A 23,189-nucleotide genomic window follows, 5' to 3' on the forward strand; every position below is an offset into this window, starting at 1 on the left:
AAGTGAAAGAAGAAATATACATTTTTGTGATCCAAATGTATGATGCAACATAGCTTAATGTTAAATGCTAACAGTAAGGGTGATAAACATGACCGGAAAGGTAGACATAAATTAGCTTAGTGAACAAATGGTCTTTTGTCTATCATTGGAATGTGATTGTGAAGTTTCACATGATTGTGCTTCAGGCACAGCACTAGAGGTGTTTTAAACATGTCTCTGAAGTACAGTGGAACAGCTGAGGGGCAGGCACTGAGGTTCCTGTGGCCCTTCTCATGGTCTAAATTTAAAGCTGCCCTCACCTTAAAAGGTCCTGACGGTGTCTTGCTCTTTCTGCCGAGTGGCAGCCTTATTTTTGCTCAGTGGACTGCTGTCCTGTCCACTGACCCTCGCCCTACTGCTTTTGCTGGATCTGAGCTTGTTTGTTTGGAATAAAACACATTTTCTTCTTGTTGTGGACTGGTAAATTTTTGTTGGTGGTAAGTAAAGGCTTGTATCTTCTTTTTAAGTTCCATCAACTTCATTAAATTATGGTTTGTCTTGTTTGTGTCTGTAAATTTCCAACACTTGCAATGGGCCTTGTTTTTGTGTCATGAGTTTTCAATAACTGGTTAATTGATCTTTAAGAACATGTTAATTGATTTTTTAAATTATGCCCCTCTCTAACAAAGTCTTGTTTGTTTTAGAATCATATTCTGAATTGCATGTCTTTGATTTACAATAACATAATTATAACATGGTCTAGGCTGCTGATTCTGCTTATAGTTCAGTTTAAACAGGTATCACTGTGAACAAACTTTACATGCATTTTTTTCAATCCGTCAAGCTATTCATTAGTTACTTATTAGTTACTAACCAGTTATTGTGACCATCAAGGGATTATGAAACAAAGGATCCTGGGATCATTTGTCTCCAATTTGTTCTAGTTTATCCTGAAACTCTGCACTAAGAAACATCATACAAAATAGTTTCCTGACAATGTTGTTACTTGTGTCTCTAGTGGTATTTTGCAGGGTTTTATTTGACATTGTTGTGGCTCACTTTATGTTTGTGTGTCTCATACTGTGTGTAATGTTATGCTGTCATATTTATGACAACTTGTCCTAAGAGACTTGAATCATTCTTCACACTTTTTATGGCATTATGCCTAAGTTCAGCATTTTTCTCAGAATGTCTGCATATTATCTTTCTTACTTTATTTTTTTTAGCTTATCTTTTTTGATAGTTTACTCAGTAGGAACGACCACTAGCTAGACCGGTGGGTACCCCTCCCCACTAAATGACATATGGGCCTGAACTCTGCAAAACTATTCTGTAATGTGTCCATGATTTCATTATGTACTTCTTTTCTGTATTAATAAGCTAATAAAAAGACCTCTTCATAAAAATACATACATTATATACATATATACATTACATTAAACACGATAATTGAATAGCTTATAACCATAGTAGAGATAAATATCACAGTATTTTTGTGATTTATCTTCCTCTTTTGGAGATTTTCTGAATTAAACTACCACAAAATAAAAATAGTGAATGTTGAAAACTTCTGCTGCAGTTCATTTACAACTCGCTGCTTCATTTAACACAGTAGAGGTAGATCCTGGGCAGAGCTAACCCTTCAACTGTTAAAACATAACCATTCATAACCTCGACTTGGAAAAAGAAAACAACGTGTTTTTATCAGTCACTAATTCCCTAAACCATCCTTCCTAATTCCTAATGATCATGCTCTGCTTTCCCCTAACCTCCAGCTCAGAAATCAGTTTATCGTAATAACAGTGAGATTGATTTACAGAGCGGGTAAACTAGAGGGCAGCCATTGTAAGTTGGCGGAGCGGCCCTTCAGGATGTCAGGATCAGTGCAAGTGACTCAGAAGCAGCAGCAGAAGCTGCAGCTGCATCAACAGCTGGAGGAGAAGCAGCACTATGAGAGCAGCTATTACCTGAGCACCAGGTCGTCTGTTAGCAAGCAGGCCTTCTCAACTCACAAGACCAGCAGCCATCGGTAAGAGGCTCAAAGTAATATAGTCTCTAAATAACAGCAAGAAATAAGCTAAAGCAAACTTCTTTGAATATGGGTTGCTATCCACCTTTAATCAAGGTGCCTAAAATGTAGCTTCCTAGACATATTTGCATTTTTACTTGGAGTCTGGTGGTATGATTAAGCAAGCAGTTTGAGGTGCACCTTAGTGCAGAAAGAACAAGTTTTTTTTCTAACTCAGAGTTCTTCCTTATTTATTTTTTTAAAACAGTGTTTTTCTCCTTAAAACCAGGTCAGAATATTCTTTTAGGTTTAAGCAAATACTCTCTCTTTTTTTTTTAGCAAGATTCACTATTTGAACATTTACAATCCAAATTTATGAAGATATATTGTTGAGTTGTTTTTCCCTTTCAAATCTAAAAACTGGTTATTCATTCTTTTAGTTGTGCTTATTGTAATTCTGTTACTGTCATAATTCTGAAACTCTTGTCTTAACAACTCAAAAAAGGTATGTTCATGTTTACTGAACTTGATGGCCTAAATTAGATTAGTTTACTGTTTTGTAATTAAGTTTCTAATCAGATTAAAATGTATTTTTTCGATGATTTTTAAAACGTGTCTTTGTCTTTTGAAGACAATTGTCTCCACGCTGAATCTTGCAGTTTCTATAATAACAGTTGTGACATTAATTTGTTACCTATTATCCCTAGTTTTAGACATCTCTATATGTAATGTATTAAAATCTATATTTCAGACTAATTTACCTGGTTTGTTACTGTATTTTAGAATGACTGTGAGTGGAGTAGAGCAATATGAAAAGGTGTTTGCTGACTCTATGCAGTTATACTAATGAATAAAATGAAACAACTCTTCTCTTCTTCAAAGAAAAGGCTTAAATAAAAGTACTTTACATTTACATTGCATTTACATTTACAACTTTACATTATGGAATAAAGGGTTTAAGATGTCAGCTTGGAAATGCTCAACACACCAAACAGATAATTACTGTTATCAGTATTGCTGTTCTCAGATATGGTGGAAACATTGCCTTAATCTTTCAGACAACATATAATTGTTTTAATTCTAGGCATTTTAAGACATCAAGGCTTCATTATGCAAAGTCAATGGATTTACAATTTCCAAATCACATTACTAGAGATTGGTACATCCATCCAACCATCCATCCATTTTCTTACACCCTTATCCGTAGTGGGGTCAGGAGGGGTGCTGGTGCCTATCTCTCAGGCAAGAGGCAGGGTCACCCTGGTCAGGTTGCCAGTCCATCGCAGGAGATTGGTACATTGGTACATATAATGACACTATTGTGCCACCAGCACTCACCTTGTAGCCAAGGGGAAGATGTTTTTTTGTTGTCTGTTTTAAGCTTAGTGGGGCTCATGTACATGTCGGACATGTTGCTTTCTAAATGAGGTCAGGGAAAGAATTTCAGCTGCAACTGAGAGCTGCCAGCTGTATTCATAGACAGCTGAGCTATTTCTGAACTCTTTGACATGAAGCATTGCCTTCAGGCCAACTGTAAATACACTCTCTGAAAGACTGGAAATTTTCCCAAACCCCCATTAAAGGTTAACTCTGTTGTAAATAATACCACTGCAGCTGTACGATACTGGCTGTATGTGCTCTTATGCTTCTAGAACTACATTCTGTTTCTAATTTTCTTTAGGGTGAAAATATTTCTCCCTATAGAATTCATGTGACTGAGTGGAACATAATTTCTTCTTCGACTTTAAGCTAAAAACTTTTTATGCCCCTGAGTGCCCATTCAGTGCACCTTGTGAGTCAGCAGCGGAAATAACTTCTTAACGCACTCACTTCAGATATTTTCCTGTGACTTGCACCCAGCATACTGCGTGACCATGATCCTGTAAGTCTGAAACAGATATCCAACCCTGCGTTAAGCCATCTAGAGAGAGGAAGGCATATTTTAAGTGAAAGCAAGGCTTTAAAGTGGACCTTTACACCACGCTTCATATCCGCTAGTTTTTGTTCCATTTATAAACCCTGCAAACAAAAAGAAAGTCTGAGAGGTAAATGAGTCAGAGAGTAGTGTCGAGTCAGGGTCTGGAGGGTGGAAGTAAATGCAACATCTTTTCTGAGTAGAACTGGAGAATTGGTTTTAGATGGCTTTATGTAACAAGCATGTTTATTTAAGGAGGTATACATAAGGCCAATGAGCAAGTGGAGTTATTTCAGAAATGCACTGCAGCTTTTCTTTCTTTTTTTTAACTTTTTTGGATGATTGTGTTTATTTTTACAAACAAATGTGTCAGCTGGCAGTTTAAAAAGTGGAACTTACATCACAGCCAGTGGCGGTTCTTCCACAAATGTTGCCCTGAGCAGGTCGCTCCTTTAGCCTCCCCCAAAACACAACCAAACACATAATTTATTACCTGACAATTCATTCTTGTCAAGGAAAAAGCACTTATTAGATGTCAGAAATATTAAGAATGAACAAATATTCCTTGTATTATTTTATATAGACAGATAAATATATGAGCTAGACAGATTTAAACAATAAATTTTGGAAAACTAAATGTCTTCTGTTTTAGAATTTGGGGGATTTTAAAAGCATCTAGAAAGCATAATTCAGTCCAAATATGTGCAGATTCGTTATATCATACTTTTCAAACTTGTTCTATGCTAAGGTCCTTTTTGTCTTATGGTGTCCCCACTCATGGTGTGCAGCCCTGAACAGAACGCTACGTTCCTCATATCAAAATAGATCAGAGCTTTTACAAAAATTCTAGCAGTACTTCATAAGCTGATTTAATGTTTCAGTTCTTAAGACAATAATTTTTTGATAAACTTTCAACTTTCCCTTCAAGTCTTTTGTAAAGAGATAAGAATGTATTTTAGAATTTGTAGTGAAATGTAATATTTCTCATTTTGATTCTTTTTTGTTTTTAAATCTGTCTGCGACTGTTGCCTGCCTTACTTCTGCCTAATGGTGAATAATTTATATTTTCCAAACAGCTTGGCTTGGGGATTTAGCTAAATGAATGTGCTTGATTTTATTAGGAGAATTTCTGCAAAGATATTTTTTACAAACCTTTCCTTCTTGTGTGTTTGCAACCAGTGTGGGACAAACACAAAATTCACAACTTTAGATCTTGTTTTTGGACATTGAATTATGTAAATTCAGTCATAAAAAACACAACAGCAAGCTTTGAATTCAAAGAAAATGTCTTGTCCTTTATTTGAAGTCTGACATCTCCACCTTTATACAGCAGTTTATTGACAAACTGTTTTTAATTTGGATGTCATCTCCTACCTCTAAGCCTGAAGACCTCTGTGAAGATAGACAAGGGGCAGCAGGTGGTTAAACTGAGCCCGCTACCCAAAAGAGCCAAACGTACCTACCTGGCCATGGACAAGGACAAAGAAGTAATAGGCTACGTCATTCCTATGTTTAGAGCAAAGTGAGTACAAGAAATCCGGTGTTGTTTTTATTAAACACTAAATGCATTTTGAAGTAATTTTTCTGCTTTCACATCCTGGTGGTTTTGGTTTCCTTAGCCATGACGTCGTACGGGGACTGATGGAAGCTCAAGAGGATGATGTTACAGAGGAGGGTATTAACTATGTGGCAATGAGGAACCTGTTTGTCAGGGAGGCCAGGGAGGCCATGGAGGTAAAGGTTGAAAAGAAAACAAGATCAAAGCATGTCAGGGAATCAGCAGAGCGCATGGAATTTGACAGAGCGGTAAGTCCCGTTTATTCTGTTTTCACTTAATTGGGACTCACAAAGCCAATCCTTATTTACTCTTTCTATCCCAACATGGGATCCCCATCGTGGTGAAGTTGGAGGAGTGGTCAGAGTTTCGTAAGAAAATGCACCCAGATAGGCTGACGCACCCTCCGGAGTTTATTGTCAAGCCCCGTGGACAGACTGTGTGGGAGGGCAAAACAGTCAGGCTGCACTGCACCGTGGCCGGATGGCCAAAACCAAGGATTGCTTGGTAAGTTACTGTTTAAGTTTAGTAGCATTATTATTACAATAGGCTGATCACAACAATCAGCTACCATGTGGAAATTCAAAGGAAACAATGGAAACAATTTTTCCAAGAACCACAGCATAAAAATTGTACACATTAATTTCATGTCAGAAAGATAAACTACAAAAGTTAATGAAAATCTTAAAACTGCTTTGAAGGTATAAGAACAATGTGCTGATTGATGCCAAGGCCCATCCTGAGAAGTACACAGCCGAAAGCACTTACAACATGCACTCCTTGGAGATCAAGAAGTAGGTAATCATTCACCTCACACTCTGCATTGCTTCAGCTCCAATCAATCACCCATTATGCAAATAATCCACATGTTCAACCTTCTGCTTTGTCAAATGTAAACAGACTGCTCATTTCTTGCATTTTATTTTTAGTTGCGATTTCTTGGACACTGCTCAGTATTATGTCTCCGCTCTCAATGTGAAAGGGGAAGCATCCTCTGCAGCTACTGTTGTTGTCAAAAGTAGGTGTTTTCTTTTACATGTAGTTCTACCTTTCTTAGCTGCAGCTAATGACTCCTGGAATTACAGATAAAAGATGAGATCTATAATTGCGTCATTTGCTACATTTCCAAGCATCATCATCAGATGGGGGCTATGAGTGCCACAATAGCCCTTTTCTCCATTTTTGTGGCAGATGGATGTACCTTTTGCTTTTATTTTAACAAAAGCAATAGATTTAGAGAATGAAGCAGCACCAAAGAACATTTTAGTCTCTCATAAATAAAGATCCTAATAAAACGGAAAATAGTAGTTTTGTCACAAACGGCAAAATAAACAATAACACACCCTGTTTTTATACAGGCTAGCATTAGCACTTTAGCAGCTAGTGAACTTAGCACTGTTTCTGTTATTTACTGTGTCAAAAGGTTATGCAAACCCATACTTTTTGTCATATTTAATGAATCTATATGACAACCTATTTTTTAGTTACCTACCTATAATGTAGGTAGATAATAGTCAGATATTATCTACCTATGTTGTCATTAACAACATTTGTGTCGCTAATGATGACATAAAAATATGTACTTCCACCACGAAGATCTCTGAGTAACAACATATGCTGCTGGTTTGGCTATTCCAGCACAACTGAGCTAATATATAAGCTGAAAAGTTCTTGTACCTAAGCATACTTGTATGTGGAAGTGCTAGACGCTATTTGCTGCATGGACAGCTGCTTATAAGAGCATTTTTCTCAGGATTCAAATATTGTTAAATGGCCAGTTGTCAAGAAAAAATTAGAGAGTGGAAATTAATTTTTGTGAGTTTAGTTTGTTATACTGCAAGAATTTTTGTCACACAAAATTATAGATCTAAATTTCTCCACAGGGTTCCAAGATACAGAAGAAGGTCCATTTGATCCCAAACCACGTAAGACAAATTTATATGTAATATTTGCACGTTTGCTTTAAAAAAAAGATTTTAAATGACTATTTATTATCATTTTTACTGTAAAATGCTTACAATGATAACAAGCTTCTACATTTATGTGTCTTCAGTTCTATAGAGCATAATTTGTATTTTACAATCATTGACCACAAATAGTGGAAGAAAACATAGGACATAATTTAAAAAAAATAATATTTGATGGTATCTATTCTCTGTTTTCAGATGGTTTTTGCCCTGAGCATGGGGTTACTTTTCATACAAGCATTATTGACAAATTTGAAGTGGCCTTTGGTCGTGAGGGGGAAACACTGAGTCTGGGCTGCACTGTCATCATTTTTCCCACTGTGAAAAAGTACCAGCCTGAAGTTGTGTGGTACAGAAACTGTAAGTTAGAAAATTAAATGCAAATAACTTTTTGTCTTTGTTTTAAAGCAAAGTGTAATAGTCATTTATTTTTGCTTTTCTTGTCAGCTGTACCTTTGAAGCCCTCCAAGTGGGTGCACACACACTGGTCTGGAGAACGCGCCACTCTCACTCTAACCCACCTTAACAAGGAAGATGAGGGCATGTACACCTTGCGCGTCAACACAAAATCCGGCTTTGACTCCTACTCAGCCTATGTATTTGTCAAAGGTAAAGTACCTAAATTCATTGCCTGGAAATGTTATGGCAAAATAAAAGTTCAGCCTTTGAACAGAGATAATTTTGTGAGGGTTGCTAACATAACAAACAACTGTCTCACGTCTGCACTGAAAAATACTCAGACTCAAGCAATAGAAATATGGCAGATCTGTTTGGTTTTTTTCTGGTCATTCTTGTCACTAAGTTGGTTTAATTTACAGAAAAAGTGGATACAATGAGTGATTCCCTGATAATTGTTAAAACTTCTCACATAGTTTAGTTTTTTTGAATACTTTCTTAGACCATAATGTGATGCATCTCAGTTAGTTACAGTGAGGCCATATTAACTGTAAGTGAGGCAATGAAACCTGAGAGCATACTGAAGATCCACCTAATTTAGAAACACCACAAGTATGAGTGGATCCGTTGACATAGTTGTGCTTTTCTTGCTTTACCAGATGCTGATGTGGAGCTTGAGGGGGTTCCCGTGGCCCCCCTGGATGTGCGTTGTCACGATGCCAACAAGGACTATGTGGTGGTAACCTGGAAGCAGCCAGCAGTGGAGGGCAGCAGCCCCATCCTCGGATACTACATCGACAGGTTGCTTAGCTTTAATGTATTTTACTGGAAATATATGTGAAGAAAGACTCAGTAATTAAAATTCATTCTGCATTTAGAGCACACAAGAAACTTGTATTTATATTGAAATACATACAAAAAGTATTTATTGTATTGACATTTGTCCAAACTTCTTTGATTCATAACTGTTTACTTCTTCCAGTTGTTCAGTTGTCACAGTGCTGTAAAAATATCTGACCCCATGGAATTCCCTGATTTTTCATCACATTTAAATGTTTCAAATTGTGACTGAAATTTAAATATCATACACCTGAAATGGAAAAGTGGGGAACCTTCTTAGGAGTAACATGCCAACCAAAGCTACTCTAAAGGGGCATCAATGGCTCATCTGGAGGTCACAAAAACTCCAAACTACAACTAAAAGAATGCAATTCTCTTTTGCCTTATTTAATTTTAGTGTTATTAATTAAATTATAATGAAGAGTACTGGATAAAAATAGTATCTATTAGGGAGCTGCTAGACAAAAAAACTCACTGCTGACAGTGGTCAGTCCATCCATCCATCCATCCATCCATCCATCCATCCATCCATCCATCCATCCATCTATCCATCTATCCATCCTTTCATCCATCCATCCATCCATCCATCCATCCATCCATCCATCCATCCATCCATCCATCCATCCATCCATCCATCCATCCATCCATCCATCCATCTGTTCCCTATTCACTTGGAGCAGCTCCTACGGGAGAATACCAAGCCGCTGCCTTAAAGGGAAATTTGCTTTTTGTATTTGTTCCAGTTATCTTTGTCTGATGTTGAAATGTGTTCAAGATTTTAAATATTTAAGTGTTACAAAAAAAGGAAATCCAAAGAAATCTGTAAGGGGGTAAATATTTTTTCAGAGCACTGTAAGCCAGCAGGTTACTTTTTAGAAAAAGCTATTTCAACAACTGACATGCATATATGTTGGTGTTTTGTGTTGGAAGGTGTGAAGTGGGCACCCATCACTGGGCTCAGTGTAATGATGCCCCAGTCAAGTACGCCCGGTTCCCTGTTACAGGGCTGGTGGAGGGGCGTTCTTATGTCTTTAGGGTGCGTGCCTTTAACAACGTGGGAGTCAGTCGTCCATCCCGCATCTCTGATCCTGTGGTTGCCATGGATCCTTCAGACCGAGCTCGACTCAGAGGTTTGAGACATAAAATAAACCTGTTAACACCCTTCTCTATGTAAATTGCTGATGATTGTCCTCTCCATAACAGCTGGACCACTGGCACCTTGGACTGGGGTGATCAAGTTCACAGAAGAGGAACCCACTGGTATAACAATTCATGTGATATTTTTCCTGATAAAGTTGAGTAAAGCTGGGAATCACCACTACTGATTTCTAATTTAGTCAAAATAAATTTGAAATTAACCCACAGAACTTTTTTGCACATTCTGTTGCATCTCCTTTAATGTCTTACATTTTAGCAAATAAATTTCAGAAAGCCTTTCAGGGCTGTAATTTAGACCACCTGTCATGTTAATGTGACCTAACATTGACTTTTTAAATGGTAAATAGTAATGTAAAGTGTAAGATAATGTGACTCAGATTATGACCCAGCATATATTTCTTCAATATACAGTACTACTGCTAAATATTTTGTCCTCTAATTACATTCTTTACTGCAAGCTCCCTTCTAAAAGATCATAATTTTCAGTTCTGCAAACACCAACTCAACACAATGTGTCTGCCCAAACCAGCTTTAAACATCCCTCAAATGCTTTGGTTGGATCAAATTCTAGGTAAACAGAGGTGGACTATTTAAAATATTGATTCTCTCTTTCAGATTTTAAGTATACATATTAATGTGTTGGCTCATTTCTATCTATAAAACTAAAAAGTCTAATAAAAAAACTAAATTCTACATTGCTGCTAGTGTTGATAAAACATCAACTAGGACGCTTGCTATTTTCATTTTAACTGAGTCATCTGTTGTGCCAACCAGTTACCATACATACTGTAAGTCTAGATTACCATTTTGGAGTAAACCATGAGTGTGTTTTTTTTTTCCACACAGTGGGTGTGATTCCTGGAGAACCTACTGATGTTGTGGTCACTGAGGCCACCAAGAGTTATGTGGTGCTTGCCTGGAAGCCCCCAGAGCAAAGGGGTCATGAGGGAGTCATGTATTACATTGAGAAAGTAAGAACATTTTTCATATAGTTGCTTGTCCTTTATGCTAGCCTTATTTGTCACTTCATTTGGATTTCTAATAATCTTTCCTGCAATGTTTTTTTTTTATTATCTTTCCACAATATGCATATTCCCAGGTTTCCAATTGATTATTTCAGACATTCTTGCTGCTTTCATTCATTTGTCCTCTATATGGGAATGACATCACACCCGAGTTGAGTTTTAGTTTCAAGTCGATTAACCCGAGGGATTTGGTGTGTTTCAGTACCAGACAAATTACTACTTGCAATACAAGCCAATAATAAAATAATTGCATTTAATCAAATACAAAGGTATATCACAAATAAACACTGTGTTGTTCAGGTTTGATAACATACAAACTATTAGGAGAGTACATGAATATTTGATTCCTTCATATATAACTGTATGGACCATTGTGACATTAGATATTGAGCTTGTTGTTGCTTAGGAACAAATCTATTCACACTTCAGCAGGTGTTGTATATTGATTATCTATCTATCTATCTATCTATCTATCTATCTATCTATCTATCTATCTATCTATCTATCTATCTATCTATCTATCTATCTATCTATCTATCTATCTATCTATCTATCTATCTATCTATCTATCTATCTATCTATCTATCTATTTTTTGTCAGTACTGTCATATTGTTGACAAAGAAAACCAATTTGAACACACATCTAAGTTCATTTAGCATAGGAAGCAAACCCCTCAAGAGATGAGACATTGTTTTCCCCTTAGTCAGCCAGCAAATATTATGTGTGAAAGGTTTTTATTCTGGGATTAATTGGCAAATATCTCAAGGACTTAAGGGCTTAGAGGCACATTATACACTGGATAGGCCACCGGTCTTTCACAGTGAAATATCCTGCAACAGAATATGGCTGAATATAACATAATTAGCTTTTTATAAGCATCTGCACTCTCTTCAAACTTCAACTTTAAAAGTTTTCCTGCTCTCTGTTCTCAGTGTATTCAAGGGACAGACACCTGGCAGAGGGTGAACACTGGGATGCCAGTGAAGTCCCCTCGCTTTGCGATCTTTGACCTGGCAGAGGGTAAATCATACAACTTCCGTGTGCGATGCTGCAACTCCGCTGGCGTGGGCGAGCCCTCCGTACCCACCGGAGACACCATAGTTGGTGACAAACTTGGTGAGCTGACAAAGCTTGCAGCTGCATCACTACAGACTTTGCATACAGAGAACCCTGCTGCATTATTTAAGAGGATAATATCTGTAGTTTATGCCAGTCCTGTTTCTGATCCAAGTGCTTCATCTTTATAGAACTTCGATAAATGACATCCTTTAGAATACGCATTTTGTGTCTTATTTTCCTGCAGATCTTCCCTCTGCCCCAGGCAATCCAGTGGCCACCAGGAACACAGATACCTCAGTGGTTGTCACCTGGGGGGCATCTAAGGATGTAAAGCACTTGGTTGGCTATTACATTGAATCTAGTGTGACGGGAACTGATGTGTGGATGCCTTGTAACAATAAACCTGTCAAGCAGACCAGGTGGGAAATGTTTGCTTTTCCTCAAAGCCACAGAAATTAGAATTAGTCTTGGGATATGTCCTACAGTTGCTTTCATAGTTTTGGGCAATCCATTTTAAGTGTGTATCCACTGCAAAAGAACTACCCAGAATTTGCACACGACCTTACAGCTGAATCCTAATAGATATTCTTCCCCCAGAGGAGAAGTACCCCTTGGCGGCCAGCAGAATATATCAATAAAATATACCTGGTTGAAATGTATTCCTTTCAGGTTTGTGTGCCACGGCCTCACCACAGGGTCCAACTACGTGTTCAGAGTAAAGGCGGTGAACGCTGCTGGATATAGCCAGAACTCCTCCAATTCTGATGCCGTGCTTGTACAGGCTGCTATCTGTGAGTGCAACTTTTTACAAATGATTTCTCCATTGTTCACATACCCTGTCATATTCGGCCCACGCGTTGACCCTGCTCTCCTGCTTGCTGGGATGGGTTTAAATAATTACTGACTCATTTAAATATTTAAAAGAGAAATCCTGCTGAAGAACTCCCTTAAGGGATGTATTTTTACTTTTACCATCACTTCACAATTTAACTCCCCTGAGCTGCAAACAGAAAAGCATTTACTGAATACTAATACAGCATGTGTCTGCATGAGGAAAAAGTCATTTCTAACTCTACATGCAACCATTTCCGCCCATTTTCTTTGCCTTCTTTAGGCAAAGACATTAGCTAATGTTTTAAGATGCTTTACTACATGTCAGTATTGATTTCTTTTTAACTGGATTTTGCTGGAGTTTTGTTCTACTGTTTGATAAGTCTTCAGGGAGCCTGTTGGTGCATGACCAAGCTGAAGGCTAAAGCAGTGTGTTTTGAAACAGCATGTTCCTGTGGAGAGTCTCGCCTGTCTCCAGTAATTTTCTTAGAATGACACTTGCCGACTTTCTGCCCTTGAGAGTAAGTATTTTACCCAGTTAAGCAACTCTCAAAACAGTGTGTTGCATTTGTGTGTGAAGTTCATAACCAATAGCTTTTGTACTTTTTGTGTGTCCAGAAAGTATTTGCCTCTTCACTGGTGACTTATGATTTAAGATGACCTAAAAATTGCAACAATAAATATCACAAAGATTAAAACACTTAGGCAATTAAAAAGTTTGTTGATTTATTGTTTTTTGTTGTTGTTGTTGTTGTCTTTTAAATAAAAAGGTATCTCTAATCACTTTTGTCTCACCACTATTGCTGACGGCAGCTGTACCTGCAAGCCCCACCAATGTGAACCTACTGGAAGCCGTGAAGGACTACATGGTTCTGGGTTGGACTGCACCCACTGACAACGGAGGAGCCGACATTAGAGGATACTTTGTGGATTACAGAACAGTGAAGGGGAACATTTATGGAAAATGGCACGAAATGAACCAAAAGGCTCTAACCACAACTTCCTATAAGGTAAATTCATACTGAAAATGTCAAGCGGTTTATTCTTCTTGTTGTTCACAAGTGCAAACATCTTCATCACTGACTTGATTAGTTTAAAAGAGTGGCTTTGCGTAATCTGCATCTTGATCTGTTCTGTTCCTTTAGGCCGAGAACCTGAAGGAAAACGTCTTCTATCAGTTCCAAGTCCGTGCAATGAACATGGCAGGTGTGAGTAAACCCTCTCTGCCCACTGCAAGTTTGGAGTGCAAGGAATGGACCATTACTATCCCAGGTACAAGATTGTAGTTTGATAAGGCAAAAAAAAGATGATTGATTGCCTAACCTTTAATCTGATTCAGTGAAAATTTATCAGCCATTTTGAGGAGTAATCTAACATCTAATCTGATTTAAGATGATTGGATTTAGTTCTTTCTCTTGCCTCATGCTAAATACCTAATATTCCTCAGTCTTTTAAGAAATTTCTACGTAAAATAGGTATGCATTGTAAGAATAAGTATAAGTAAAATATTCATCCTGTTGAAGAAAAATTCTTCAAGCGATACAACTTTGGTTTTTGATCTTCCAAGGACCCCCTGTTGGTCTCTATGTGATGGAGGTTCGTGACACCTCTGTTGTGGTCTTGTGGGAACCTCCTGTGTTTGATGGACGCAGCCCCGTCAACGGCTACTACCTGGACATCAAGGACGCGTCTGCAGGCGAGGAAGGCTGGAAGGCTGTGCATGAGAAGACCAACAAGGGAAAGTTCATGAAAGTAAATAAGATAAGCATAGTTAGATGAGGGAATGAAACATACTGTTTTTAAGTGCCTCCTTTCCGACTCTTTTTGTGCTAAATTAGGTGACTGGGCTGACAGCAGGAACATCCTACGTCTTCCGTGTGCGTTCTCAGAATCTTGTTGGAGTTGGGAAACCCTCCCAAGATTTGGGTCCAATTCTGGCCCAGACTCGCCCTGGTGAGTGCGATTGATATTTAAGTCACACATTTAGTCTCACTTGATTCTTGCACATGTCAAGTTAGAAATATAGAGAAAAAACATATTGCTTGGTACAAATGCAAGCTTTGACAATTTATGTTTGCAGTTACATACATTTTGATGATCTGTTGCTGAACTGACTATTTTATTTGGTCTTGTTTCTTTTAGGTACCAAGGAGATTTATGTGGATGTTGATGACAACGGTGTCATTTCTATGATTTTTGAATGCTCTGAGATGAAAGAAGGCTCACAGTTTGTCTGGTTCAAGAACTACCAGGAAATCACAGACACATCTCGTCTCACTATTGCCACCCAGGGCGGCAAGTATGTGTCCTCATTGTGATTGAGTCCTACACACGATTCCAGCAAGAAGCTTATATACGCTTAACTTTGGCATGAATATCAGAATAATTTTAAGCTTTTCTACATGCATTTCAAATTTTCTTGGTTTTGACTTTAAAATAAGGATTGATTGAACAAGCTGTCTCCAGTCCTCATAGTTTTCTCCTCAACTTCCCCCTGTACACATGCTTGTTGTATGGGTTGAATAGGTTTCTTGTATAATTTTGGCTAGGTATTTGACTTCTTGAGAGAATTAGTAGAGCCCACTAATTTGTTTGTTGCTTGTTGATGGCTCATGAAAGTTTGAAGTCAAGAAGAATGCAACTTGCAAAGAGACAATAAATCAAAAAGTAATTGATATATGTACATATTTTGTTTTTAAAACCACTGGAGCTGTATTTGTTATTCTTAATCCATCCCTAAGAGAAACTTATGGCATGCATAAATCTTATGTACATTATGAATGTATGTGAACTTTTCACTGTGTTTCTCCAACATATCCGACTCATCAGCCTAAATAAGTAAAGCTCCTTTGTTTATCTCACTTCCCATGGTTGTTGCCTTGTGTTTAGATCCAGAGCTATCTTTAACAGTCTCTCTATGGAGGATCTGGGCACCTTCTCCTGTATGGTCACCAACACCGAAGGCATCTCCTCTAGCTACATTCTCACTGAGGAGGGTGAGTCAGCCCACAGTCTTGGCAGTGCATACTTGTCTGTCCTAGCCTGCTTGAACAGCTGCTTGATATTATTTTCATACACCAGGATGTGTGTGGCTGACTGAATGGATATTATTCAACTTTTTTTTCCTGTCTTACTGTTCTCCTGTTTGACAGCCCTCCTGCGTCTCCTGGACCTTAGCCATGAACACAAGTTCCCTGGTGAATATTAAATCTTAGCTCAAATATCACACATGCAATTATTTATCATTTATGCAGATATAAATTGGAAAAACAACTTATAGAGACAGTCTAAGATATTACTTACACCGCACAAAACTAGTCAAGTCATTCCTTTTGTGCTTGGTTGCTCAATTACCTGTTCAATGTTTTAGTTATTCCCTTCAAGAATGAAATGGCCATGGAGCTGCTTGAGAAAGGCTGTGTGCGGTTCTGGGCTCAGATGGAGAAATTCACTTCTGCCTGCCAAGTGGAGTATGTTTTCAATGATGTCATCATTGAGCAAGGAAAGGTGGGCATAAATGGAACAATAAATGCACATATTTTGTTCTAGTGAGCATTTGTACTGAAATATGTGCATTTGTGTGCTTCCCTGTCTGCAGAAATACACAATGAAGTTCGACAAGTCCAGCGGGCTTATAGAACTATTTATGGACTCTCTGGAAGTCACTGATGAAGGAACGTTTACCTTTAACCTGGTGGATGGCAAGGCTAAGGGCACTACAAGTCTAGTGCTAATTGGAGATGGTAAGATCTCAAATACACAATAGACATCTGCAAATACGGATGGTTTATAACGACAGACGAATAAGGTACTCTGCAGGTAAAGCATGTGTCCACTGAGGGGCAGCAGATCATTCTTTATATTTTTGTGTTGGTGATAAGTTTATCTAAGATTTTTAAAAATGGTCTCGGATTGAATATCTGCACTTTTTTTATCCAGAATTTAGGGAGCTACAAAGGAAATCTGAGTTTGAGAGAGCAGAATGGGTCAGGAAACAAGGTAAGGAGTAATGCTTTATCTGTAACATGTTAAGATTTTTGCTTATTGGTATTTTTCTTTAACTATTTTCTGTTTCCAATAAACAGGTCCTCACTTTGTTGAGTACCTTGGCTTTACTGTCACTCAAGAATGTGATGTGCTGCTAAAATGCAAGGTGAAACAAAAAACTTTAACAATATAAAAATATTACCATTTTTAATTCATGTACCCTTGTTGATCACCTCCTTTTTCTACAGCTTGGAAATATCAAACCAGGGACTGAGATCATATGGTCTAAGGACAGCATTGAGATTGCAGAGGATGATGAGGATGCTGCGAAAATCGAGAAAAAGGACTGCGACCTGACCTTTAATATTGGAAAGGTCAGTCTGACGGTGTACATTGTGAGGAGTTGAGTGTTTATGAGTTAAGAGCTAAAATTGTAGTGATTCAGCTCTGCTTTCATTTTAGAGCTTTACAAAATGTGCTGCTAGTCATACACCTCTGACACAGAATAAAAGATCATTTTATATGTTTTTATAGACATATTTATACCTGTATATTCTTGTAAGCACTGCTAGACTCAGAACAGCAAATATTTCTAGTCAGAAGTCTGAAGAAACATTAAATTGTTCTATTTTTTCTGACAAATTGTATCTTTTTCAGCCCAGTTCCAGTCAGAGTTTTATTTACTAATTCATTTCAAACAGAAGTCATATTAAATTTGGATTTTACTGAAGCATTTGAACAGTACAGTATTTATCTGGGGTGGAGAGATTACACAATGTTCACATCTAAAAAAGAAAAAACTGGAAAAATTGGTTTGAATCTTTTGCAGTTTTCTTTGATCCACAAACTGTGAAAATTATATATATAGGCTTAAATGTGAACATACAGCTCTATTCTTGGTTGAATATTTAAATTTTGAAGTTCTTCTCTGCCTGTTTGGTGCCAGCAAGCTTCTGGCACAATTTTGTATACATATTTGACATTTCTCCAGAAGGTATTTAGATTCTCCATACATACAGATACAATTTTCAGTGATGGCTGAATGTGTTAATTTGGGAAGAGGTAGTGGGTTTTCTATTCATTAGCACTAAAACAAACCTATGGCGATTTAAACTGGTCACTTTTGACAGCTTCCTACTTCATGACAGGTTTTAGTTAAGCAGACTACAGGTTTCTTTTGAATATCCTAACCAATTTCTGTTCATCTGGGGGTCATAAGCAGGAGGTAGGCAGAATAATGGTGAAGAGATTTCATTTTGCGGTAAAACACAGGCTGAGACCAACTGGAAGCCAAATTGAGAAAAAATTGGCTTACAATAGAAGAATCCAACAAAAAGTGGTTGAAAACAAAGAGATTAAATTCTAGAACAATGACTACTGTTGCGAGGAACAGATGAGTAAAATAAAATGAACTGTGCCACAGTTACTGAGGGAGAATGGTAACAATTACTGGGCAGGGAACACATGGGAAAATAACTGATCAGGAATGAATCTTTTATTAAACACAATAAAACACGGAATAAACTCAGAGCTCAGAACAACTTCCAAGGTCTAAAGATTATGACAGAGAAAGACAGTTTCTTTGTGTTCAACAATGATGTTGAGCTCAACCTTAAAGTGAAATGTATAAAGCAGGCTGATGTTAAGCTTCTATAACATTTTCCTTAAAGCTCCCTGTTCAATCATGTTAAAACTTGTGGACTATGCTTTTCTTACTTGCTACAAGAAACCATACAATTAACTTAAATGAACTCTATAAATAATAAAAATAAAAGTGGTCAATTATTCAGCCAATTTTATGCCAAATTCTTGGTAATGAACTTAGAAACTGTAAACTAAATGTCACTGGAGGTTTATCTATATATTTTAGACTGCAAGTATAATTTTGTTCCTCTATGAATTACAGAAAATCTATTAATTTGTGGATCTTTGACAAAAAATAAATAAATAAATAATGTATATATTGCCTTATTAAACCACTGTGAAAAAAGAACAGGTCAAACGCATCACTAAAATCCAAAAATAAAATAAATAAATAAATATTTTCTGATAATGAGTTTATCCAATTCTCTGACTGGAACTATATATTGAGCCTACAGCATGTGGTCTATCTGTGTGTTTCATCCATTCATTCATTTCATCTCTAACTCTCAATTCAATGTAACTCCTCCGGTCACTTTAATTAAAGAATAGTAACTGCTTTTGTCAGACTCATGATTCTTTGACTGAAGTGCCTGAAAGTGCCAGAGAAGTTATATTGATCTGTCATCATAGTTGTTCATACGTCACTCAACACCAAAGGGTTGGTGTTTTTGCATAAGCTCCGGTCAGTCACATTTGCATTGCCTGTCTCATCTGTCTAATTCACAGTGGGTTATTAAGCAAGAGCAAAAGAAAGGAAGGAAAAAACCATCTGCAAAGGACGTTCTCCTGCCACCAAGGCCTAAAGTCTGGACATAATCTATCTGTCATAAGTTTCACTTAATGTCTCAATGTGTCCTCGTCGTCTTACCTTTTTCATGTTTTCCTCCATCATTTCATGTTTTATCGCCTGCAGCATCATGGGCGCCAGAAAAGCCTGGCTTTTCGGTTTACCTGGTCACTGTGTTCCTTTTATACTGTTGACTGTCTCGAGAATTATATTGTGTTCCACTTAATTTAATTTGGAAGGGGAATCATTATTGCCCTAAGGATACTTATGTGACTTTTTTTTAAATATTAGATCTCCAAGCAAGACGCAGGTATCTACGAGGTCTTCCTGAGAGACGAGAGAGGAAAAGATAAGAGTGCCTTCAATCTTACAGAAGCAGGTGAAGTACTCTTTGTGGATTTCATTAGCAGGGAATTAGGAGAAAAAGTGAAGATTTGTTAAAGTTACATAAAAGGTTTTATTTTTTTAAAAGTCACATGAATTATTGCTGTTATTTTCCCCAGGATACCAAGCTGTAATGAATGAGCTCTTCAGAGTTATTGGTAAGTAGTTTTTCACGCTAAAGAACAACTCCTAAGGGAAACATACAAAATGAAAAGTGCATCAGTGTGTGCAATTTTCTTAAAATGCTCTATCTAATTGTATAACAATTTTCTCATAGTTTCCACAAGGTGTTAAAGAAGAGACTGTTTTTGTTATTTTCCTTGCAGCCAATTCTTCCAGTGACATTCAAATTCAGAGTTCTGAAAATGGCATCATCCTCTACTCCAATGTGACATATTATGATGAGAACCTGCGTGTCGGCTGGCTTCACAAGTATGTAAAATTAACATCATAGATATATTTCACAGCATTAAGCAGGAACTCTGGCCTACTGTATCAGTATCAAGGGATTGATCAACATACATCAAACTTTAATAGTTGAACATAATTTTGTGCTGCAATTTATTCTTATATTTATTAGGGTCCGCTCTCAACATTATGCTATAAATACATACACTTTAGAAAGATTATCAAAATACTTTCAGATTTATGTTGAGAAAAGAAAAAGATCAGAACAAACCCTGTTTAGTTCAAAACATGTTATTTATTATAACATAGAATTGGAAAAAAAAAACTATTGTAGCAGAGGGACTGAAGCTGACCCCTAAAACTACCACATTTCAGTGTTCTGGATTTGAAGTCTCGCTAAAAAGGCCGTCTGAAGCTATTTGATCTTTTTGCTCTGGATTTCTTGATCAGAGATGCCAAGATTGCAGCTTCAGAGAGAGTTAAGTCCGGCGTCACAGGGGAGCAGCTTTGGCTTAAGATCAATGAACCCACAGAGAAGGACAAGGGCAAATACACCATGGATATCTTTGATGGCAAGGATGGAGTAAAGAGAGTCTTGGATCTGACTGGCAAGGGTAAGTCAAAGTTTTCAATCAATAGGAGACAATTACTCATTACAATTAGAAAAAAATTACATCCTATTTGAGTTGTGCTTTATTAGTCTTGTTCTAATTATATTATAAATGTTATTTTTTTGCTTTGCAGCATGGCAGGATGCATTTGAAGAATTCCAAAGGCTCAAGTAAGTAAATAAACTCATCCAACTCCATTGTTCATTTGTGTGATTCTGGGTTTTGTATTCAAGGATATTTATGTGCAAAAATAGTAAAAGTTGTCTCAAACCTACAGTGTACTTTGTGAACCTTTGAGACAAACACAACACATTTCCTATTATTATGTAACTTAATTAATACCCCAATACTATTTTTAGACACTTCTGACAATCTTTTGTCTCTTCTTTTCTTTAGAGCGGCAGCAATTGCAGAAAGAAGTAAGTTATTATTCTTCCTAATCTTACTGGAATTTGTCTTTCATAAAGTAATGTAACATTTCTCAGTTTAATTGGAACTCTTATGTTCTGGATTTATACTCACAGAGTGATGTATTTCAAACATGTATTCCTATTAATCTTGATGACTATGGTCTACAGCTACCAAAAACCTAAAATTCAATTTCTCTGACAAGTAGAGTACTAGATAAGACTAATAAAAATTGTTTTAATCTATGCATGTTGTTTTATAGTCATGTTGTGGCCTATGCAATCATGGAGATATCCGCTGAGTTAACAGGTGTCCAGCTAGACAGTTTTTGACACTCTCCACAAGAGGAGTAAGCCAGTAAAGGTTATTGTTACAGATGTCTGTGCTCTACAGAGTTTTGCATCCACACATATTAACAAAAGTTAAGTGCAAGGTAAAATGTATTAGAAAACATAAGGATATGTATTGCCTCGAGAAAATTGTGAAGTAAATTTTCAAATTAGGGAAAGATTCACAAAGTGTGGACTGCAGCTGGAGTCACTGTTGTATCACTTATGTTATAAAACAAAGACAATGTCTGAATCATCTTGACTCTGTGAAGGAGAAAAAATGATTTTTTCTTCCAAAAGACCTCTTTTCAGATCAAAGTACACTTTATTTTTCAGTTGGAAATCAAGGTCCCAGAATCCCTGGGCTGACTGGAGAAGTTATTCTGCTCTATTCAAATCAGCACAGGCTGGGCTTTCTCCCGTGGTTTTTAATGTCCATTGTGTGACTGTGCTTGATTGTTCAGCAAAATCTTTTGACCTAAAGCCTCATTGTGTGTTGTCAAGAGAAATATGGAAAAACATTCCCAACCATGCAGATGAGCTATATATCAGTACTTATACCTAACTGATGCAGTGATTCATACATTCTTACCCAGGAAAAAGTATTGGGAAATATACAATGCAATACATATACATATTTTACACTGGTTTAATATTTGTGCATTAAAAATTCTCTTTTATTTCACAATTAAAAAATAAAAAATTCTTTTAAAATACTTACTAGAGTAAAGTGCAAAGCAGGAAAACAAAATGTGGTAAACATTCTTAGCTTTTGATCCTGTTTTTCTTGCTTAGACCGCGCTCGTGTTGTTGGAGGCCTGCCAGATGTGGTTGCAATCCAGGAGGGCAAGGTAAGGAAATTAAATAGTGTTAACTGCAAACATACTATTGACCTCTGTACATCAACGTATCATCCCTTTGAGTGCCTCCTTTCTTTGAAATCTGATCGACGCTCCTGCCAAATGCCTGTTTGTAAAACTTGCAAAACAAATTCTCCTCTCTCTCTCAGTCCCTGAACTTGACTGGCAACGTGTGGGGCGAGCCGGCGCCTGAGGTGTGCTGGGTGAAGAACGACAAGGAGCTGGTGTCGGACGACCACTACATGCTGAAGTTTGAGCATGGCAAGTTCGCCAGCATCACAATCGCAGCTGTCACCACGGCCGACTCCGGCAAATACGCCCTCGTGGTGAAGAACAAGTACGGCAAGGAGGCCGGCGAGTTCACTGTCAGCGTGTACAACCCTGATGAGGAGAGCAGAGAGGACAAGAAAGACTAAATGTCAGGAAGAAAATGGAGATAATTTGCTGAGCTGTCTCTAAATAATGTTACCAAGGCACATGCTGGTGCAATAAAGCTGTTAAATGAATACATTCATTTTCATGCCTCTTTTAGTTGTTGCAGTTGATTTGTGTATTTATAGATAGATCATTATTAGAGTTCTTAGTTTTGACTTTACACAATGAATTAGAAAAAAACAAGTTTTCAAATATTTGCATTTTCAGGAGAAAATTGGCCAATTCCGATCTCTGGTCAAGTCATTGGTGCATCTTTATGTGGAAAATAGGATGCAAAAGAACACCAGAATCAGGTATAAAAAACAGATCCACACATCCCTAAAAAGCAATATCTCACACAAACGACACAAGCATGGCTCCATATTGAGACAAGAGATTGAAATATACTGCAAGTAATACAAACAAATAAACTTGGTAGAGTAAACAATTACTTAATAGTAAAATAAAAAAATATAACATGCCCACATAATATGACAAGTTAAAAGAAACCAAATCAAACTACAATGTATATAGTTTTAAATTGTTTTGTGCTTGATAACATAAGAACAAAGTTCAATATAATTCTATAAACCTTGTGTTAAAATTCGCCGCTCTTGAAATGT

At 37.2% G+C, this 23,189-nt stretch overlaps 1 protein-coding gene across 3 annotated transcripts; it reads left to right on the forward strand.

The window, feature by feature from the left end:
• The first annotated feature begins 340 nt into the window (after positions 1–340).
• myom1a (myomesin 1a (skelemin)) lies at positions 341–22,666 on the forward strand. Of its 3 annotated transcripts, XM_032566224.1 has the most exons (38): positions 341–476; positions 1,799–2,008; positions 5,284–5,424; positions 5,522–5,708; positions 5,807–5,964; positions 6,159–6,251; positions 6,387–6,475; positions 7,341–7,382; positions 7,623–7,784; positions 7,872–8,033; positions 8,480–8,621; positions 9,591–9,790; positions 9,864–9,920; positions 10,665–10,789; positions 11,777–11,960; positions 12,148–12,322; positions 12,573–12,694; positions 13,548–13,744; positions 13,880–14,006; positions 14,302–14,486; positions 14,573–14,687; positions 14,877–15,033; positions 15,624–15,730; positions 15,887–15,931; positions 16,105–16,241; positions 16,333–16,477; positions 16,674–16,733; positions 16,820–16,887; positions 16,970–17,095; positions 19,092–19,169; positions 19,444–19,531; positions 19,656–19,694; positions 19,863–19,968; positions 20,395–20,558; positions 20,689–20,725; positions 20,952–20,974; positions 22,088–22,143; positions 22,302–22,666. In XM_032566224.1, the coding sequence occupies exons 2-38, from the start codon at positions 1,851–1,853 to the stop codon at positions 22,566–22,568; spliced, it is 4,524 nt and encodes a 1,507-aa protein (XP_032422115.1). In that variant the 5' UTR covers positions 341–476; positions 1,799–1,850; the 3' UTR covers positions 22,569–22,666. The 3 variants fall into 3 exon arrangements, with proteins under 3 accessions (XP_032422115.1, XP_032422116.1, XP_032422117.1); XM_032566225.1 differs by lacking the exon at positions 19,092–19,169 and having other exon boundaries at positions 342–476; XM_032566226.1 differs by lacking the exon at positions 1,799–2,008 and having other exon boundaries at positions 342–476.
• The last annotated feature ends 523 nt before the right edge of the window (positions 22,667–23,189 follow it).

The sequence above is a fragment of the Xiphophorus hellerii genome, chromosome 6, assembly GCF_003331165.1.
Source record: "Xiphophorus hellerii strain 12219 chromosome 6, Xiphophorus_hellerii-4.1, whole genome shotgun sequence".
Classification (NCBI taxonomy): Eukaryota; Metazoa; Chordata; class Actinopteri; order Cyprinodontiformes; family Poeciliidae; genus Xiphophorus; species Xiphophorus hellerii.

Bases quoted from the DNA above. Each gene is read 5' to 3' on its own strand.
- myom1a (XM_032566224.1), top strand. From the start codon at position 1,851: ATGTCAGGATCAGTGCAAGTGACTCAGAAGCAGCAGCAGAAGCTGCAG. The intron at 6,252-6,386 runs GTAGGTAATCAT...TTTTATTTTTAG, and splicing joins CACTCCTTGGAGATCAAGAA to TTGCGATTTCTTGGACACTG. The intron at 14,487-14,572 runs GTAAATAAGATA...GTGCTAAATTAG, and splicing joins ACAAGGGAAAGTTCATGAAA to GTGACTGGGCTGACAGCAGG.